This window comes from Hyalella azteca, unplaced genomic scaffold (genome assembly GCF_000764305.2).
Source record: "Hyalella azteca isolate HAZT.00-mixed unplaced genomic scaffold, Hazt_2.0.2 contig9145, whole genome shotgun sequence".
Classification (NCBI taxonomy): Eukaryota; Metazoa; Arthropoda; class Malacostraca; order Amphipoda; family Hyalellidae; genus Hyalella; species Hyalella azteca.
Genome location: NW_025939222.1, coordinates 43,733 through 64,776, shown reverse-complemented (window position 1 = coordinate 64,776; position 21,044 = coordinate 43,733). Strand labels below are relative to the sequence as shown.

The following is a 21,044-nucleotide window of genomic DNA, read 5'->3' as shown; positions in this document are numbered from 1 at the left end:
TTCCAGGTGATATACGTAACGATAAGTATCGGCAATTAGTACCCAAACAGCCCCTACACATTTCCAGGTCCAGCCTTTAAACAAACTCAAAAACACAAATAAAATTTCAAGAAAATGCAACAGATTAGATCACTGTCTCATCGTATGAGCAGTCTTGCACTTTTCGTGTGATCACTTTTTGCGTCATTTTTTTCCAGGCGAGAAAGTGATTTTAATTTTCACCACACTCGCAGATTTTAATATCACTTACATACAAAACACCTGTTTTGACTGGTAGCCAGATTTCTAATCAAGTTTAGTTCGCTATTTTGTGAACAAATTTCTGCCCGTTTAGATTCAATACTAAAGCTGTTTCACGTATAGAATAGTAAATAGTTGCCCGCATAATGAGTGTGTGACTCAACTCTCCTCATGTCGCCCGTCGCGCTCTGTGGCTGCTGTGTCGCCGGCTGTTCCGGATCCGCGGCAGCTGCCGCGCGTCGCTCGAGCGGTGTCGTCACCTGCTATTGGCGCTGATTCAATGGACACCTCAGATAAATCAATTATTCAACCTCAGTATTCAATTTGATTAGCCCATTGAATGATTTGAAACCACATATACTGTCAGAAAAAACGGTGAAAAAACGGTCTCACTGGCGTTCTAGTGGCCGGTCGCCCCGTGAAAATAAACTGTTTCGCCATTTTTATCAGATGTTTTACGGATTTCTAGTGTTAAATTGAAATAAAAACGGCGACACGGTGTTTCTTTTCACGTGCCGACCGGCCACTGAAACGCCGGTAATACCGTTAACGGTAATTTTTCTAACAGTGTATATTTCTGTGGCTAAACTAATTCTGAATGTTAGTGATCCTTTCTGCATGCGATATTGGTGGGTCATAATTAAAAGTTATTTAGAATATGTCGTGTCGTATCAGAGTGGGAATAGTATTTACCTTCATGTTTTAAATTATTCTTTGTATTTCATTTACTATAATTTCTGAACCCACTCGTGTTATTCTATTAGCAATGAGCTGTTAATTTGCTCGAAAGCGACAAGAGTCAAGGACGTGGAACCTTCCTCGGGTGCACTGTTATTGGATTTGGCCGAATATATTGCCGAATAATAGCGAGACCACACGTGTAGGGTATGGTAAAGCATCTACTCTCGAGTCTTTTTAAAGCTAGGGAATAAAATATCACGAATATGATTTTCCGTCGCATATCCCCCTTCAAGACAATTTGTTGCAGTTGTGCACCGACATATGTGGAACAGCCTCCCCGATGACATCGTTGGCGCTCCAAGTATGAACGCGTTCAAGAACAGACTAGATAAAGCTATAGAAAAATATATGTTCAGATTTGAAATGCCTAGCACCTTATCGAACTCGGTGGAAGTCTAGTAGCTACTTGAAACTATCGTCAGTCATGAAAAGATCCGGTCAAATGACATGATTTTAGATTTTCTGTGAACAAGGCACGAAAAGGAAAAGAATCGGCGACAGGCCACATCAGGCCTACGCTTCAGCGCCGAGATCACTATGTTATGTTATGTTATGTTATGTTATGTTTTGTTTTGTTATGTTATGTTATGTTATGTTATGTTTTGTTATGTTATGTTATGTTATGTTATGTTTTGTTATGTTATGTTATGAATTCGGCTTCAGCAAACTTGCATTGCAGGATGGACTGGGAAGTAGGTGTGTTGTAAGTGTGGGGCTGGGAATGCAGTACCGCGCCTACTGCATGACTCACCTGCCTTATTACTGTATTCTGCGTCACGAACTCCGCCTATCCTATACTCTTCCGCAAGGTTTTCGAACCCGGACTCATGTATGACTTGAAGTTTCATATCTTAATTTTCGTTTTCTATAAGGTTGATGTAAATCGTTAAACGCATAAAGTCATCGACTTCTAAGATTAAATCCAAACAACCATGGTTTATTTGTAAATCATAAGCACAACTTGTCTGATAAAGATTTGTTTTCTCGCTTTTTTGCTCAGTTTTAATTTGTTGTCGGACAGAAATTCAGAATCATGGGTACCGCGAACGCCGTGCGATTCATGATAAAAATATTGTTGATTCAATTTTGGAACGGCATGGTTATGGTCGTTTAGGTTATTGCATTACTTACTTGAAAGCAACTTCATAACCACTATTTTGATGTTCATTGTTTTGGCCCAATCCTGTCGTATTTTTCCGAGGCTGCTACTCACATGATACGTGTTAACTTATGAACCAAATTATCTGGTTCATGAACGAAATGAAAACCATGCAGTTTCAATCAAGAAAGCTCATGTACGATGAAATTTCTAAAAAAAAACATTCCTTTTACTGCAAGCATAGCCTTGAGCTGACATGTAAAAATTCAACTTCGATTTCTTTTTATCGTGTTTATTTATTTAAACTAATTAATTTAATGATTACTGACGCTGTTCATTCATCGTTATTGGAGTCGTAATTGATTGGTAAGCAAGAAGTTGGTCACGGTCATGGCTCGATCAGACCGCGTGCCACTGTCCCAAGTTGAAGTAGTTAGCTGTGATTGCCGTCGTGAAGCGCAACGGGCGTTGTATAGCGACGATTGATGTACGACCAAGTAGCCCTTAACCAGTCCTTGGCTTTAACCGTTAAAGTTAATTCTAACCTGAATTCCTTCATGCATGGATATTATCTCTAACATTGGGGATGTTTAGTCGTTAGCTCTGACATTCCGTAATTGAATTAGAATTGATATTAGTTTTGCGATTCTTACGGTATAATTTCTTATATTTTAATTTTTCTGCAAACAAGTCAGCAATACTAGATTCATTATTGATTTCCTTTCGTTATCGCAGTTATTATTTAACTTGAAATCATCATCGAATGTATCCATTGTTATAGATACATTTAAATTTATTGTAGTTAACATAAAATGTTATATATCACTTATACTTTTGTTCACAAATATTATTCATGTTTTTACGTGGCGGCCATATGCTTATTTTCATTTGATGTAACGTACGCTGATTGCTCTGGAATCGTGATGCTGGCACACACACATAGAGCGGTTATCAATTCCACTCGTACTTAGTATAAAAAGCTATGGAGGATCGCATAATAAAAGCTATGGAGGATCGATGACTGTTATGGGCAGGGTGGCCCAGTGTTTAAAGTTCAGAGTACCAGGATTGGAGCAGAGAGGCTCGGGTTCGATCCCAGCTTTGTACGCCGTTTCTTGTCAGAATCGGCAAGGAGGCCGGGCGGTTAAGCGCAGCAGAATTGTAGCAGTGAGTTGCGAGTTCGAGACCGCAAAATGCTGTGAATGTTCTGCGATGTTAAGAATCGGCGACAGGCCTACGGCCAAATAACGATGAAACCGCTATTATTATTATTATTTATTCTTCACGTGCCCCCGCTTATTACTTGTCTAGCTCTCGTTGAGTTGGCTGTATTGTGTGCACCTTATTACACGGAGCAGTTTTGTCTGCCCAGGACCCTAATTATGCTAATGCACGGTATTCTTCCTGTGGAACAAAGACCCAAGTCTCTGCCCTGGTTATGTTAAATACCGACTGTGCGCTGAGCTGAGTGTGTACCTAAGTTTGGACTCCTTAGACTTTTCTTATGGAGTAAATTTATTTGATAAGGCTGAATTTTTTCCTCATTTTTGTTTTTCTCTTTCAAATTTTTTTCGACGTTTTATCATTTTTATTTTATTTTATGCATATTTTATTTTGACGTTTGTTGCATTTTTATTTGATATACATTGTTTTTCCATATCTAACATGGAAACTTTTGTTAAGTCAAATCCGCGTTGTTTTTTTCCATTCCTGACTGTAGGTCAACTTGTAATCCACTTGGCTCCTGATTGCTCAAGTCACGCATTCAAAAGGTCACAAATAATTGACGACGTATAGATGAGATATACAAATCTAATAATGGATCAAGTGTTGCTTCAAATAAACTTGATAAATTTGAACATTCATCAACTTGTACGAGTCCTTGAAATTATTCAATTATCTCTTATTCCTTTATACGAAAATATGGGTGCATAACTGTCAGCATAAACTACACTTAACTATGGATATCTTCATACCTATTTGTCGACAGTAATTTCATTCGAGATAATAACCTTTAATTTATATGGACGTTTGGTCTAAATCTAAACACACAATGTTTAGTGACCATAACTTACTCTGTAAACGGGTCACTATAACGTGAGCGACGTATACGTACTTAACGAGTACCAGTATATAATTCACTGATATAATGATCGACAACAGTAAATGCATAAAACGACACACAATTCATAATATATTCTCAAAATATCAATATTTACCGATGGATTTTTTGAGAGACATGTTGGAAGTAGAATGAAAAAGTGCCATAAGCGGGCGGGCTCACGACACGCGAAGAGCCCTTGTGAATGATTTGTCTCTGCTTCCCGCGATCACACATCGAGTTAGAAGTCCCCACTGAATACCTGATTTAACTAATGAGACTTTATGAAATTTCATTGCAAGTGCAGAAAATCAATAATTATATTTATTGTCAAGTAAGTAATCTACGATACGAAAAAATTGAAGCTAATTTATGTTAGACTGAAATCGGGCGTGAAAAATTCGAATTCCGTGCGAGTCGGTTTTTTTGGAGGACGAGTGACCAGCTCTTCTCCTTGAACATAGAACTCCAATAAAAACAAATAGCCGTGCGCTCATCATCTGACCTCGCTAATAAATCCTTGTTTTATTGAGAGTAAAAACAGCATCGCTTCTCTAAGCTATTTCATCATGTAATTTTCAAATTTATTAATGTAAATAAACAACAACAAACAACAACTACGTCGACGATTACATTTCCATGCCATAATTACTTAAAACCTGGCAATTCTGTACGAGCCCCATAATCATTGCATGATAGTATCATAATTCTGGAAGTTCATCAATTCAATATAAGATAATTATAAATTCATTTATTCCAGCTAATTGTTAATTATTTTACGCCTTCCGTGGGTCGCTATAATTAAGTAACCTCGATAGTACTAAATCGCGGGAGAGAATATCAAAAAGATTGGGAGATTAGCGTGAATTGAAAAGAACTCCTAAAGTCCTCCCCAAGTCGCGGGAAACAATAGCAAAAATATTGAAAAATTAACTTGAATTGAAAAGTATAACTCCTAAAGTCCTTCAGCATCACCTGGAAGGATGTCCACTAGGTGATTCGAGCCTCCCTCTGACCTCGCCCTCTCACCCCGACTCACCATCTTCCTCTGTTGTCTTGCATATACCTGCATATTCCAGCTAACAATGACCCGTAACCTTTTATGATTTGGCTGATAATCATGCGTTAAATGTTGTTTATTATATTCTGTATTTTCGTAGTATATTCACATGATTAAATACGTAGAACATGACAAGTATTTTTAGTGTCAGTTGTGTTTTTTTTTTCATTGATTCGATGATGTTCGAAAAAATCCCGTTATCAGTTTTTGTTTCCTGCATATCATGTAACTGCTCTTCTGATCATTGCTAAGCGTTACATTCTCTCCTTAAGTTGAAGCTTCCATTGAGACTTGGCAGCCTGACATTATTTCGTGCACGCCGCAGCAATAAATAATCCAGCGCATGCTATCCGTCAATAGGATTTTCTCGTTTGATCTGCTGCATCTCTCGTCCAGACTTACAAAGTATGGAAGCTTTATTTTTGTTCCGATCGAATTCTGCTGGACAAGTTTCATACCCACGCAGGTTTTTAATGACAAAAAAATCTTTCAAAAATATAAGGTTCCTTACATTAGAAATTTGGAAACTTGGTTAAGTTTACTATTTTGTAGACGAAAATAGCTCTTTAGGTACATGATAAAAAGTATATTTTTTATTATTTTATAAGTACAGTTTTTTATTGTCTATTAATAAAAACCGTATAAGTGCCTACTACTTGTTGATTATATAAATGCTTACTAATTTTGTCTATTTTTCTTTTATTCTGTTTGTTTGTGCGTAAAAATTAATTTTTCGGACTGAGATATTTCAAACATCTGTGTCAATTTCGTCTTAATATCACGTTAAACTCGAACTTTTCGTTTCCGATGGCTTAGCATACACATACATGTAGTACGTACGTATCTTGTATCACTTTTGTCAGGTACAAGCTCGTCTGCATTTGCAGTTCCTTATATAAGCTTTTTTTACTAGTTGCCGAAGGTCGAAGAGCTTGTCTTTCCTTCACTGCTCCAAGGCTCGTCCAAACATGTCTAATTTTGTCCAGCTTCTTTTAAAGGCTGCACGGAAAATGATTTTTGACGACGAGCCTCATCGAAAATATGGAGTATTGGCAGGTACTTGAGATGTCGTTATTGTCAAGAAATAGGTTGGGAGAGCTATATTAGAACTTGAAACTTAAGCTGAGCTGCGGGAAAGTATACATGTTAACACCTTAAATTACTGAAATTTCTGCGTTGCGCAGTTATAAATTACGAACATTTTAAACGAGCATCAAACAAACTTCGAATGATTCAAGAAATGCATTAAAAAAATGTATGTGCGCCCAAATGAAGTGCCTAGTAATGGAATTGATGAAGAAGGAGCGCCATACAGTTCAGGTCTTCTTAGGAACTTCTGTGCGAATTCTGTGATCTTGTATCATCTAGTCGTTTCCAGTGCGTCTGCCATTCTCAGTTGGAACGGTATACGTTCTCAAACGGTCATGCAGTGTGACTGCAGTGCATGTTGCAGTCAGGCATGGTTGCTGTCAGGCATGGTTGCAGTCAGGCATGGTTGCAGTCAGGCATGGTTGCAGTCAGGCATGGTTGCAGTCAGGCATGGTTGGAGTTCTCAATGCAAATTTTTCGCTGGTGTAATTTATAGTAGGCATAATGTAAAATGTACATATGAGCTTCTGATTTTAAAAGTGAGATTCGGTTGATTGAGATGCAGTTGATTTAAATACTGTCGTTCAAGAGTCTTTAATACGGAAACGCTAAGCAATATGTTTACAAAACCACTAAATACGCATTTTTTATTTTAAAGGCCACAGTATGTCAAGTGCCAATCATTGTGATGATTATTGAGCAATGACATTCCGGTTTATTGTGCATACGTTGCATCCACGTTTCCTATCGCAACCCGCCCTCCTCGCATTTCTGTGTCCGCTGTTACTTTCTTGGCTATCATTGCCGGGGAATTTCCTGCATTTATATCTCAAGAGTGGAAGAGGTACTTAACGCAGCAGGTCTCGCCCTACACCCTTCTGACAATTAGTCTTTCGTTTTCTTTTTCAATGAGGAAAATAATGCGAATCTTCTAGCGTTAAATTGACGAGTGGATCGCGGGAAAGAGTTTAGTTTTCGAATAGATTATGACTCAATAGTACGGAGCTTTCAGATAATTATATGGAGTAAAGCCTGTAAATAGCATTTCAGTCTTTCTTGTGACATGTTGGCTCATACTCATGCGTTCTTGCTGTCCTATGGTACACTTTTCCTTGTATACATTTCTATCAGGAACCAGTTTCAAAGGTCGACCGTCAAGTCTGTCAGTGCTAAATTTATGGCCGCGGTTGAAAATTTTGGTACTGGAATTGTGGATAGTCTTATAACTTAGGTGTTATGAAGGTGAAGATTATGTATGCTGCTCATTTCACGTGTCTATAGTCCATCAAAATTATTTTTGTCGAGATTCAAAAACCTTTTTGTTGTAAGAAATTATTTTGAGTATTCAATTTTAGAATATTGTTTAAAGACAATTTACACTATTTAATATCTGTAACACTTGGTTACATGGAGATTTTGTACACGGTATCATCCAGTCCACGCAGTAGCGCGATGATTGGCTTAGTGCTTGTGAATGCGTGTTTTGAAATTTTATCTGTACTCAATGAGCAGATCTGAACATTTATTATTATGCATATAACAATGAGATCTTTAACTAGCTTGAAGTTTTGAGGTGGAGTTGACAAATTCATTAACAAATATTCTTCGTAAAGAAAGCAATTGAGGTTACCTCTGGGCATTAGGCTTGGTCCGTGGATGCGTTGAGCAGCTATAGCTAGGTTGTCAGCGAACGTCGACGCCCAAGCCTTATATGGCATGAGGTGTGCACATGAGACTGACCTATCCTTTGTTCTTAATCTTAGCTGAACAACATGAAGCGTACTGTAACTAATGTAAACCTTTATAATTAACTGCCTTAAATGTGCCCTAGTATTATTACCACATCTTTGCAAAGCTGCTCTTCAGATATTTTTATAATAGAAGGGAAAATGTCAAGGTTTTAATTGATGCGTCTGACGTACGGTAGAAAACAAACTGAAATTATGTTTCTATTTTGCTTGCACAAATTTATATTTTGGCAACGTATTCCATGTTTTATTACTTGCTATTTCACACATATTCTTGCAATTTTATTCTGTCCCTGCTTCTAAATTATGTCTGATAAATGTGAGTGAGATAAATACTGTTATTCAGCATTTCTTCCCGTTGACACCAGTTCTTATCACTTCATATGAGTGCCATGTAGATAGCGTCGCTCGCTCACTTTAAACTAGTTCATCTTTATCTTAGCTTCCTGTCGATATTTGCCCCGTGCGTACGAAGTTAACTGTTTTCTGGCTGTCGAATTTTAGTAACATTCAGGTTTCGTCGCTTCTCTTATCACTGGGATCTATTTTAGAGCTGTCCATAAGAGTAAACTTGCTGGTGTCCGTGTCGTGGGTATAGTGGTAGTTTCTGTTAGCAGGTGAAACCAACAGTCGTAATTAAAATACTTTATTATAAATTAATCACGTTACTATATATACAGACTTTCGGGCATCAAATGAGACACGTAGTACATGTTCCACAGGACAAGTCCACGACGAGAGCGTTCTTTCTGCTACCTTTGTCTACCTGCAATCTCTGGCAACGGTTCCAATAATCTATAAAACATTATTACAATTCTAACACTGATTAATTCTAGAATGACAACACATTTATTTAATATAAATTATATATCTATATATTATGCGTTATAATAAAATAAAGTTTAATGCAAGACCTTTACATCCGTAGAAATAAGCTATTACACCAAGAAGTCCCAGGTAGAAAAAGAGTAGCCTCCATCATATCTCAAATTTTTTTTTAATTTAAACTGCAGCCTTAGCGAAGTACTAAATTCGGTTTCCCCAAATTTCAGGCTGGCCCGTTTTCTGGCCAGTGCACCGATCACGTTCTAGGTTTGGATTGCTGGTCGTGTGTGGTGGTTTTCTTTTCTTTCACTGCATTTTTCTTAATTATTATTTTTTTCATAAAACTTTGACGCAGGAAAAAAAGTTCTTATTAATTTGATAAAGACACAGACAGACATTTTCATTAAGATATATATGAAAAATTTTTCAAGGACTATAAATCGATCGATTTTAAATTTTCTTTCATGTTTGAATCATTGTAAAAGCTGCCAAACAATGAGCACGAAAGTTATAAACAGTATAAAATTCTAGTAAATAATTCTGAGTATATATACCGAACTCCTTACCGTAAAGGAATTCAATTTCAATTTTCAAAAAACGCAGTAAAAATAATAATTTGCGCCAACGGCGCTAATTGTAATATTTCTCTAATGAACCCCCATTTGCGCACTGAGCCCTCACGCGCCAGATGAGACGACTGGTGGAGAGCGCGGACATTAGCGCGCCCTGACGCAGGCTGACATGTGGGGGCTTTTTGTGGCGCTCGCCAGCCGTGCGGCAGCCCTGGTTGGCTGTCCAATGTTTCAATAATGTGGACGAGCGTGTGGGACTCAGATTTGCGTCTGCCAGATGGCTGCTTCAGGGGCACATCGTTTGTCTGTAACCAACGGTCGCGTTAGGAAGGCTTACTTTTACTCCATAACGACGTGACGAGATCCTAATCTATCAATCCTTGATAAAATTAACAGTTAAATTTAAAGGAACTTATATCAATTATGATTTTAATGATTATTAATTTGATTCTAATTGAAAGTATATTGTGAAATCACCGTTCATTTACGGTCGCAAGTCGTCATGTCAAATTGGTTTCGTATTCGAGCTTACTTCTCCCGGTTGCTTTTAGCATCATTTGTTTTTTGGGAAAGTGTCGTTGCGTTTGGTCTGCACTGAGTCGCAGAAGTGCTGGCTGTCATAATGTAAATTTTCGTGAATTTGGTGGGTAACTGCGCCCCAGCTCGGCGGCTGCGATGCGTAGGACGCTGCCTCACATCCTCGCCTGAGGCATGCACCAAATCGAGTCTAATATTTGGTGCGGCCGCTGCACATTGCGTTGAAAATTTGCAGCTGCCAGGTGATTGAATAGCACTACTTATGGCTGCAAAAATGCTACAAGTCTTCATGATTCCTCTTTCGGCCATGGGAATCTTAATGAGGGTCTCAGAGATGTCGCATCGCCGTGATAGGCTCGCTCCGATAAGGGCTCGGTTACCTCGTCATTGCCCACCTGTGACGGACGCGCCCCTCCTTGTCCTGCAACTGTCGCGCTGCGCTGGTGCCTAGCTGCAAAAATTGGTGCTGGTCAGGTAGCTCTGTGCATGTTTCATATATCCTTAAATGAGAAGTGGCCTTTACTTCCATTAATACCGGTCAATATATCAATTTCTTATTCACATGCCTAACATATTTTTAACATCTGATCACTTTATTTTAATTTTATTTTACTTAATTAACTTGTTCGCGGTATCATGTTATGATTCTGAAGTTAGGTTTGGAGTAGGTGAGCTCGAGTAACTGAAGCGTCACTTGCACTTCGCGTCGACGCATGTAACTATTTGACTCAGGTTGTACGTTATGAACTACGCTCCCTGTAAAGCTCCCACAATATTAAACATTTGAACGATAACAGCGACATCACATTGGAAAATCGATGCACACTTTTGCATGTCCACTCAGTTTTATATATCAATTTCTTTATGCATTTTGAGGCCTTGCCTAAATATGGCCTGCTCATCGCACGTATAATTCGGCATCATGAATCTTGAAGGATGCCTCATTTAGCTGCTAGTCCTTGGCTTAAAAGGTTCATTGTCAGCGGCATGTGGCCTTGGTTGCTGTCGTCCAGGAGGCCATACTTTCAAAACTCGCTAAGTGAACGTAAGTACTTACGCTCTATTTTCTTGTCTATGATTGGTGGATTTTGCTTGAAAGGCCGTCAATGATTGGCTGATGAACTTACGATCTCTTAACTTTTTTTGAAAGTATAGGCCCAGGAGGCCATGCAAGGCTATAGCGCTGTGTGTGCGTGGGTGGAAACGCTGTGCAGACCTGCAGAACTGCGGCCTGTGTGAGTGAGAAAATTTCTGTCATTCAACTTCTCTTCCTGTTGACACCAGTTCTTATCACTTCATATGAGTGCCATGTAGATAGCGTCGCTCCCTCACTTTATACTAGTTCATCTTTATCTTTGCTTCCTTTCTATATTTGCCCCGTGCGTTCGAAGTTAACTGTATTCTGGTTGTTGAATTCACTAGGAAACGCACTTGCTTCCAGTATAATAACTGTTAACAATAATTAACATTAATAAATTGTGGGATTTATTACAGCAATAGTACGCAGTGGATTTGTGCGAAGTTTCGTCTAGAACGAGTTCAATTTCGACATCAATAAATATTATGCTGGGTATGTATGTGGTTATCGAAAAATAATTTACCTGGTAATGTACAATTCTTGATTATATGTACTCCTGAAGCATGCAATGTTAATTTCATTTTTAGTTTTTTACTCGTTTGAATAATCGACTTGGTCGGCCTGCGTCAGAGAGAAAAATAGAAGTTTCACTTTAGAACCATACGTATTTTTAATTTATTTTTCTTCGGCCTTTAAGTGAACTGTCGAAATAGGATCCATGCAAATATGACCTGGCTCTGCCTACTGATAGCAGAGAATTTAGCCCTTCTGATATATGACCATACTAAAGCAGATATAGGCTCTTATCTCGATTCTCTGTCATATGGTTTGCCTTCTGTCATATGATAGTCATCGAAGGATGAATTTCGTGATAAACAAGTCTATACTAAAGCAGCAACTCAATATACTGTCACGTTTGTTAAAACGCAATAAATGCGTTAATATTCCTTTCTTTATTGAAACAATAACCCATGATGCAATGATGCTTTGATGCGATGTAGCTTTCCTCTTCTGCTTGCCTTGTACCGTAACTTTGAACTTTAGCTCCTTGAACTTTAAATCTTGTTATTAAATCTTTAAATCGATTGTTACTAACCGAGACGGCGCAACGAGCTTGTTTGCACGAGGAATGCCTGGTGCGGCTTTGAAATTTTAGACCCAACTAGGAGTTCGAGTTTATACGAGGTCGTTCTATGTACTCGTTGCGTTCAATATACGAGTAAACCTTGATACCGGAGTAATTTTTAATGAATCCCAACGAACTATCGTCGCCTCACAAGTTACAACCTTGTATTGTTATCAATGGCTATGCCATTAAAGGCTTTCATTTGATTTCGCCTGATATTTATCATTGTTTGAATGATGGCCATTAAACAATATCGAACTCGCACTAACGTATCGTGTCGTTGTCGTTAAATCTAACGTATCGTGTTAGATTTAGATAACGTAACGCATGTCGTTAAATCTGACGTACCATGTCGCGTACTTGTTTCGCTGCGAGTCGTGTGGACTAATGGAGGATTGTTGTCTAAACTTTATCAGAACCTTGGAACTATGGTTAAGTTTTGCACAAACCAATCCTAATAATTTAGCGGAGGGTTTGGAAAATCACGGTAAAACGCTTGAAAAACACTTTTTGTTTAAGGAGATACTTGGACCGTCGTAAACCTGAATAACAGCGTTGCTATTCTGTTATACAGTTTTAAAACGATTCGTTCACGATGCTTCATTCTTCACAATGATGACTCCTTTTCAAGCCTCAATGTTTATTTTCATTTGTATAAATTTTTATTCCATTTAACCAGATTACAATAGCTGGTTAATCAAGGTACAAAACGATTGATTTTTCATTATGCACTATTATAATTATAAGTGCCCATTCTTTCCCTAAATTCAACATAAATAAACTGGACTTTATTTTAAGCTTCCTTTAGAGATGAATTTTGCTCCGATTCCTGGATTCAGTGGAGCTGCCACTTCAGTTGCTGTGATTTGCCGCCCTTTTACATGCCATTCCTCTCGCTCTCGCGGCCCTCGCTCTTGACGCCGTTCTGACCAACCCTCTCATGACCGTGTCTCAGAAATAATAAACTACGACGAATGAAATAGCATGACTCGCTGCTTCCAAAATTCTTCTTCTTCGTTTTGGCATGTTGCTTGTACAGTTTGTACAAGCAACACTGAAATGCGAAAAACACTGAAATTGCTGACTCTGAAATGCGAAACCAAAAGTGTCGAGTTCAGTTGTTTGGAAAAATTTAACGTATCGATGAAAACACGGGCAGTAACATGGCCTGACAGGGGAGGTGGTGCTATTGGATGCAGCGAAGCGATGTATGGCGTAAAGGTTGGATCGCGGCGCACCGGAAACGTTCACCCTCGACATTGCGCTCAAAGCATCAGTCTATTATGCTAATTTTGTTTAGAGCTTTTTGCGATACTAATTTCGTTTGTCCGGTAGAAATAGTGTGACGAATACGACGAGAAAATATCCTTCTAGACAACGAAGGGTTATTAGCACTGACAAGATGAATGATATGTATACTGGGGCGCAGTAATTTGTAAACAAGGGCGCTCATGCTAATGATAATATTTTCAAGAGTTGCCAAATTTAAAGCAAACATTGATGGGAAAGACAATGCAAGAGCATGCTTTTTCCGATTTCTGTTCAAAGCAGCTTAGAATCTGCTGCTAAAGTCAACATTATTTTTTCTGGATGGGGCTTGGGACTGGCCAGTCAGGATTTACATTGATCTTTTGGATCCACCCGCTGGCGGAGACTTTTCGACTAGACAAAGTTCACAAATTTGTGTCAGTTTGTGTTTAGTCTGTTTGTGTCGTATAAACCTTTCTTGAATGACGGTTTGATTCTTATTATTTTGTATGTTTAATGAGAAGTATAAAGTGCACGTGTCCCGGCTGGAATGACTCTACTAAAACCTTTTCCGTTTTCCCAACAGGCTCACCGCGCTTGAAGCGGCGGGTGGAGAGTCAATGGTCGTCACTGATGTCTCGTTGCCGCAGCCTGGGCGCGGGCAACCGGCACTCCGTCACTCCTGCGGCTCAGCAACTCGTGACGCGAAGTGGCCGACGTGTTCAGGTCGTCGGCAACGGCCCGGGAGGCCGGGCAGCTCAAGAGTCCACTGCAGGCAGCAGCACAACCAATACAAGCAGCGAAGGCAGTTCTTCAGGCGGCGCGTTGCAGAATTTTAGAAGAAAATTTGGCAGGAATAACGCCAGAAAACAACGCGCTGTTTCGTTGTGCGAGGGAGAAGAAGAGTGGGCAAGTCCCCCGGAATGGACGGATTCTCGAGCTGTTTTAGAATGGGCGCGTCGGTGCAGCAGGGATGACGATTCTGGAGTCCCTGCGAGTGATACGGACGAAGCCCTCACTCCGAGCGCTGGGTCGTCTTGCCAAGACGAAGCTTTTAGTGAAGCTTGCAGCGACGACCGCAATGTGGAGCACAGGTCGCCCACCGATCCATTGTGTCCTGCTCCAGGCCGTCACAGAGCTCCTCTGATCGTGGCGGATCACGTGTTGACCATTAACACTGGTGCTGTTCTTGGCAGAAGACATCATAGAATGTCTTATTCTAGCTCCCCCAACGAAAGTGACCAACATCCAAAACCTGCCGCACTTGATGGGCAAAAATGCAAACAAGCGCCTGTCGTAGTCGTTAATTATACAAATGATAGAAATTATACATTGTCTCAGGGACAATGCGGCCTCCCACCCTTTGCGCCTCCTAAATCTGTGATAACTTCTACTCCTGCTAAATCCCCACCATACCCCAGTCACAATGCGTTTTCTTCGTCAAACTTTCCTAATGCACCTATGGTTCCAAACCACATTCAACACCAAGCCAATCAAAATTTCGTTCCAAACTCTACATACAATTCTCATAATTATCATTCGGTTTCTCCTTCTCGGAGGCATTATTCTCCCTCTTCGAGCCGTCCTCCTGGCTACTGTCCTCTTAGCAATGGCAATACTGATAGTCACTTGCCTGTAGACTCGCGGTTGCAGGTGCCAATGAACCACGTTAACACGCCCATTACGATGACCTTAGGGCGAGTGCCCCGCTCGAACCGCACTGACTGCCGTACCTGTCTTACTCCTTCCCCACCTCACAGACCACCACAGAGTCCATCTCAACCTCGACGGGTGTCTGCCCACACGGTATCCCCACCACCGTGGGTCACGCCTGTTTCTCCCCACCGGAAATCTCTGCGCGACTCACCACCTTCGCTTTCTAGTACATCTTCTGCACTGGAGCCGGCGATGTCTCCTGGCTCAACTGCAATCAAGCCTGACTTGAACCGGTCCATTTCTAGCACCCGTGAAGATCCTGATCAGGTAATTTTGTCAGTGTCATAGAGGCTTAATTTTCAACCGTATGAATTATTCACGCATCTATGATAAAAAAATTAACTTTAAATGTTTTTTTTGTGTCAGTTTTCACAAATATAGCACGTAGAATTAGATTTCAGAGCGTTCTTCCAGTATTTTAAAAATAAAACATCAGATTTGCATTAGGCCTTGTCCCCATAGATGAGATCTCTTAAATTTTACAGTTTATCCATTCACCGATATTAATAGTAATCAAAAGTAAGAAATAAATACTTTCATCACTGACATCGGCATTTAGTAATAAAAAAAATTAAAATCTGTGAACAAATTTTTTATATTGCACCAGTTATTCATGAGGCCTATTTGCCAGAAATTGCGGGCTGTTTGAGTGACGACAAGTCCTGGTCAACTATTTGTAAAGTTGGCAAAATAGAATGAGTCTAAGCCTCTAATTTAGCGAGTACCGCAGTTTTTTCACTATCGCAAACACAGGCTTGGGGTAAAATTTGTGTGGCCGTAACTTTTTCGTAAGGTTACAGTTCAGGTCAAAAATATAACGCAACGGCGTGTGTTTTCATTTATATGAGCACGATGCACGATTTCGAACGTCAGAATGCACTCGTTACGTTCAATAGCATTGATTTATGACATCAATTTTGATATTTTGCGCTAAAAAGTGTTGTTAATATTAATCTTTATCCTTGATTTTTTTTGCTATGCGCATTATATTCAATGTCGTGATATGATAACGTCGAGTGGGAGCTACGTCGAAATCAGATCCTTCATATAAGACCCTCGATATTTAATTGCCTACCTGAAAGTTTCGATCTCAATTGCGCGTGCGTAATATTTACATAATTATCCATTATTGTTCAATTTTGGGTTCTGGTGATAATACAGTTAAGTGTCTCCACTTTCTGCTAGCTTCCGATGCTGTATACTGTTCTCGATGCTGTATACTGTACAGTACGGTAGTTCTCGCAGGATTGTTGTAAGCACTGACTCCGTTAAGTGAAAGGATCCGAGCCCTTGACTTATGTCGGTAATCTGCTATTACCATGCTATTATCTAACGAAAATAACCAAACCATTTTCCCCTTGTTATCTCCACAATACAAAGAAAATAGGAGGTTACTCAAGGTGTGTTAAGATTTTATTGATTAAGTGCTCACAGAACATAAATTCAAAGTTTTAACCTAAGAAGCTATCAACAAACTTCCTGTCATTTCTTTTGAATTTTTTTAACAATCATTTGATAGCGATATTATTTGTCCCCTGAGCTCCTGTGTTTGAGTGTGAAAGGCAGCTGAGCCAACGACGGATTCAAGCCTCATGGCATTAACGATCAATACATCGATTTCTATTGCTTGCGTCCGTATAATCTACATCATTTCTGCTTTTCGATGCACATCGTACGGGGAAATTTGAGGTTCAGTAATGTTCATGTTTGACGTTGTACAATGCATCCTTTCATATATTTGGTCAAGATTAACAGTGATTGCAGCGTGCCGAGTTTTATGCGATGGTAGCACATGCTACATGCTGCCGTCGGGACGTTCTATCACTCTGCGGCTTCCGGCGGTTAACCGACGAACCTGTGCTGCTAACGTTGTAAAGATATACTCAACGCCGGACGTCGGCCTGGGCAGTATGTCCCTGGATCTTCCGTAGGTTGGACATATTGCAGACTGTTTTGCTGACAATTGTGCAGTGTTTATTGCTTGCATTCAAATTAATAAATCGAAATCACTTTCATTTGTAAAAATGATTAAGTTCATGAATCGCGGCCATAAGAAGACTGGAACTTCTAGTGTGAAGGATGAGACCACTAGTCCGAAAGTTGCGAGAAACTTTTCTAAACGGTCCATTCGAATAAAACGAGCAATATTTAAAACGCTCAGTGGCAAAAGTTCAACAGAATTAGACTCCAGCAACGATAGAATAAAGTTATCAGATCCCAGCATCAAAAGTCCATCAGATATCAGCGTGCCAGTGATACACAGAAACGAAGAACAAACACTCTCCGAAACATCCTCCAATTCCAGCGGTTACGGGAAACTTTCGCGACCAAATTCTAACAATTTATTGGAGGTTGCGAAGTCTTGTTATAGCTCTTATTCGCTCCCTTCCCAGTGCCCAAATCGTATGTTTGTCAACTCTCAACATTCTCTCAAGTCTGATCTGAGACGCCAGTCTTGTAGTTCTTGCGCATCTCAGACATCCCGAGCTCGATCGTCTTCCCTGTATGCTTCGTGTCGGTCAATGAATTCTTTCCAATCGGATTCTAACAGTTCGAGGTCATACGCACTTTCTGGTGCCGAACTTGATTATTTGGGGTCCCTCACGCATTGTAGCTCAACAACTGATGTGCCACATTGTGATTTGACATTGACTAGTGACTCGATATGCGCAAGGCCAATGAGTAGACCAGTTTCCTTTGACGCGAATATGACGTTAACTTCAGCCTTGCCTCCGCCGGCCCCGAGGAAATCCGTTGCCACTAAAGCATGGCGTTCATCCGTCCAAATCTCGCACTGCAAACCAAGACGAGATTATCGGATCGCACAACGAAGATCTTCTCTTTATCATGAACCATCTAAGAAGAATTCGCTTCGTCAAATCAAGGATGACGAAAATTTGCACATTGATTGTTGTCTAAACGCGACATCGATCGCAAAAGATTGCATATTGAACTCATCGAGTGCCAAGATTCCCTCTGTGGAGGTGCGCATCTTTACGGAGGACGGGCAGCCTATCAGCAGTCGGTTGCAAAGATTCGGTTCTATGGGCTCGTTTCCCAAAGAAGCTCTGCGCCCCCGAAGCTTGTCGTCGTGCAACGACTGTGAGCATCGCTGCCACAGTGAAGGAGTGTATGATCAGCTCTGGCCACTAGCCTCGGTTCTCGGCAATGCTTTGGTAAGACTGCGGTGTACACTCGAATTTGTTTGTGATACTTGGTTGAGGAGTTAGAGAGTGTCTAAAGGCTTTTTTTTACAAACATTGGATCCTTATCACTGATTTTTTTATTGATAGGAACTGTGCAATCGAAAAGTTTTTATGAGGTTGCTACGTTTAGCGCTTCGTACGAGGAAAATGCAGTGCATTATTAAATTTAACGCTAACCAAAAGTATTTTACTTTGATTAAATCGTATTTTTGTGATTTTAGCCATTAATGAGTTTAAGCTACGCACCGAAATTTGAAATCACAAGAACAAATCACACTGAAAATGTTTCGTTCATTATACGAATTATTTCAACTGTTGGGCTCTCGAATCGTCACTAATAGAAATGTACGATTTTACAAAAGTTTCGAACCTTTCATCAATAGGTTGTCGAAAAATCGATTTATATGCCGAATTCCGCGCGTTGCGCAGTGAGTTCGAGGTTTGTACCACCTGCCATTTGATAGCGCATGCACAGCGACGCATGCGCACACGTTTCGTCCGTTAACGCGTGAGCGTCGTTGTCAATGTGACATGGCGGCCGCCGACCTGCACGCTTCACTAAATTCTGAGACGGAAAGTCTCGCTGCAAGTTTAATCTTTCGAACGCAGAATAATTTTTATGACAAATATTCTCACTGTATATAGGAAGGAAATAATTTATAAATTTGAGCTTTGCTGTTCGTGTGCGGAATGCAAATGCGCTTGCTAAAATGATGGCTGTGATCTTCAATGCCTCTCACCTGCGGCTGCCTTCTGACGTTTGAACTCATGCCCTCACCACTCGTGCAGCCACTCATGCCCTCACATTCCCCACTGCGTGGCGGCCACTCGTGCAGCCACTCATTCCCTCACATTCCCCGCTGCGTGGCGGCCACTCGTGCAGCCACTCATGCCCCTCACATTCCCCGCTGCGTGACGTCCACTCGTGCAGCCACTCATGCCCTCACATTCCCCGCTGCGTGGCGGCCACTCGTGCCCTCACATTCCCCGCTGCGTGGCGGCCACTCGTGCCCTCGCATTCCCCGCTGCCTGACGACCAGCGCGCGTCCTTGGAATGCGTCCAGTCTCCGTAGCGTTTAAATGGCAAGTCTGCACTTCCTTGCTCCGTGAGCCTCCCAGTCGTGCTGGGAAATGTTAACAGCGTACGCACTTATTCTTGCTTGTGTCGCTTGTGATGCACGATGGACCTCGTTCGCGATGCACGCACAGGGATTGATATGAAATACTTCTGCGATTTATGCTACCATGCATACAATTACTCGAACTGAAATGGTTGCAACTAATGCTGAAAAATACAAAGTGCTGGCCTGAATTTAACTTTAAAAAGTTATTTTTGTTGATGCTTGTTGAAAAAATTGCACGTAATATTTTTACAGATTGTCTCTAATGTTGAGTCGAGTCATCAGTTGTTGCATTTGACTCGCTTTCTTTGATCTACTGGATTTGACTCCCAATGTGTTTCATGTCAGTCGCTGAAACCTTAACTTGTTGAAATCTCTATTGCATATTTGCCTAAATAATTGCGTTATATTCTCAGCAGCTATGTTGATTCCTAATTATGGCTAACGCAGCAAGTCACCGTATGGCCAACAAAATAAGTCGCAGTGTTTTCATTTTAAATGAAAAAAATTTATTGATCAAACACAAATTACACTCTTTTTACCTCTTGAAATTAACCAATCTGAGTAATCACAATTTATGGTTATGAGAACAATGAACCCTAAAACGATTTTTTAAGAATCTTGCTACAGGAAAATCGATTCAAAACTTGAAAGATTTTGCACAGTGAACTTGGTGATTTTTCTTACCTCGTAATTTCGCTGGACCGCTGGTCTATCGCCCACCATGTGCGTGTGAATGCGGCCTCGGATGCGTTGCTTTTCAGCGGGTGACCTGACAGAAAAGTGTTCAGTGCCTCTTTGGCCTCGAGGTCATCGAGGGTAAAGTGAATTGTGACGGCTCTTCTTCTTCTTCCACGCCATCATGCGTTGGCTGGTCCTTCTAAAATCTAAACGCTTCGCTGATGCTTCAAGGAACTTTGTATGCGCCTCGATGCCTCGACGAGATTTTTCAAGGTTGAAGAAATTTGTACATTTATTTTCCTTATTATAAATGATTTGGTTTTTGACGATGCCAAAATGCCTTGATGATGTCTGAGCATAATTTAAGAAGACGATCTTTTCCATTCTTAACCCTCTACCGCCTGACATGCGTAACCAGAGCAATATTGTCACACAAGCCTAGCCGAAAAGGATACTTTACTAGTGAGCGCAAAATGACTTGCTCAGATGGCTGCCGCGCCACGTAGGGTAACATGGGGCAGCGAGCCCACTGCGGGTCACGGGCCCATAGCGGGCTTCTCGCTAAGTATGGCAGATATTGGTCCGTGTTCTCTACCGCCGGTCGACAGTTTCACAGGGATGAAGTGTACGGATTTACGTTTTGCTAAATATTTGCGTTATTAAGTTCTTTGCGAATAACTGTTTTAGTCCAGATAAAAATTTTTTGCCGCTAAATAAAGTTTTTTTCCATTACTATAGATGAAGATTTTGAAATTACTTTGAATTATTTTTTCAAAGTAATATTTATAGGGATAATTTTGAGACCAAGTTTAGACTATTAGCTTTTAAAATAAAATGTTGACACAACATAAATTGA

General features: G+C 40.4%; 1 protein-coding gene across 2 annotated transcripts in view; it reads left to right on the top strand.

The window, feature by feature from the left end:
• LOC108679422 overlaps positions 1-21,044 on the top strand; it is a 77,781-nt gene that overhangs the window by 51,298 nt on the left and 5,439 nt on the right. For both annotated transcript variants that reach the window (XM_047881930.1, XM_018168040.2), the window contains one exon: positions 14,051-15,447. In XM_047881930.1, the coding sequence (XP_047737886.1) occupies positions 14,051-15,447 (1,397 nt within the window). The remainder of the gene's footprint in view (positions 1-14,050; positions 15,448-21,044) is intronic.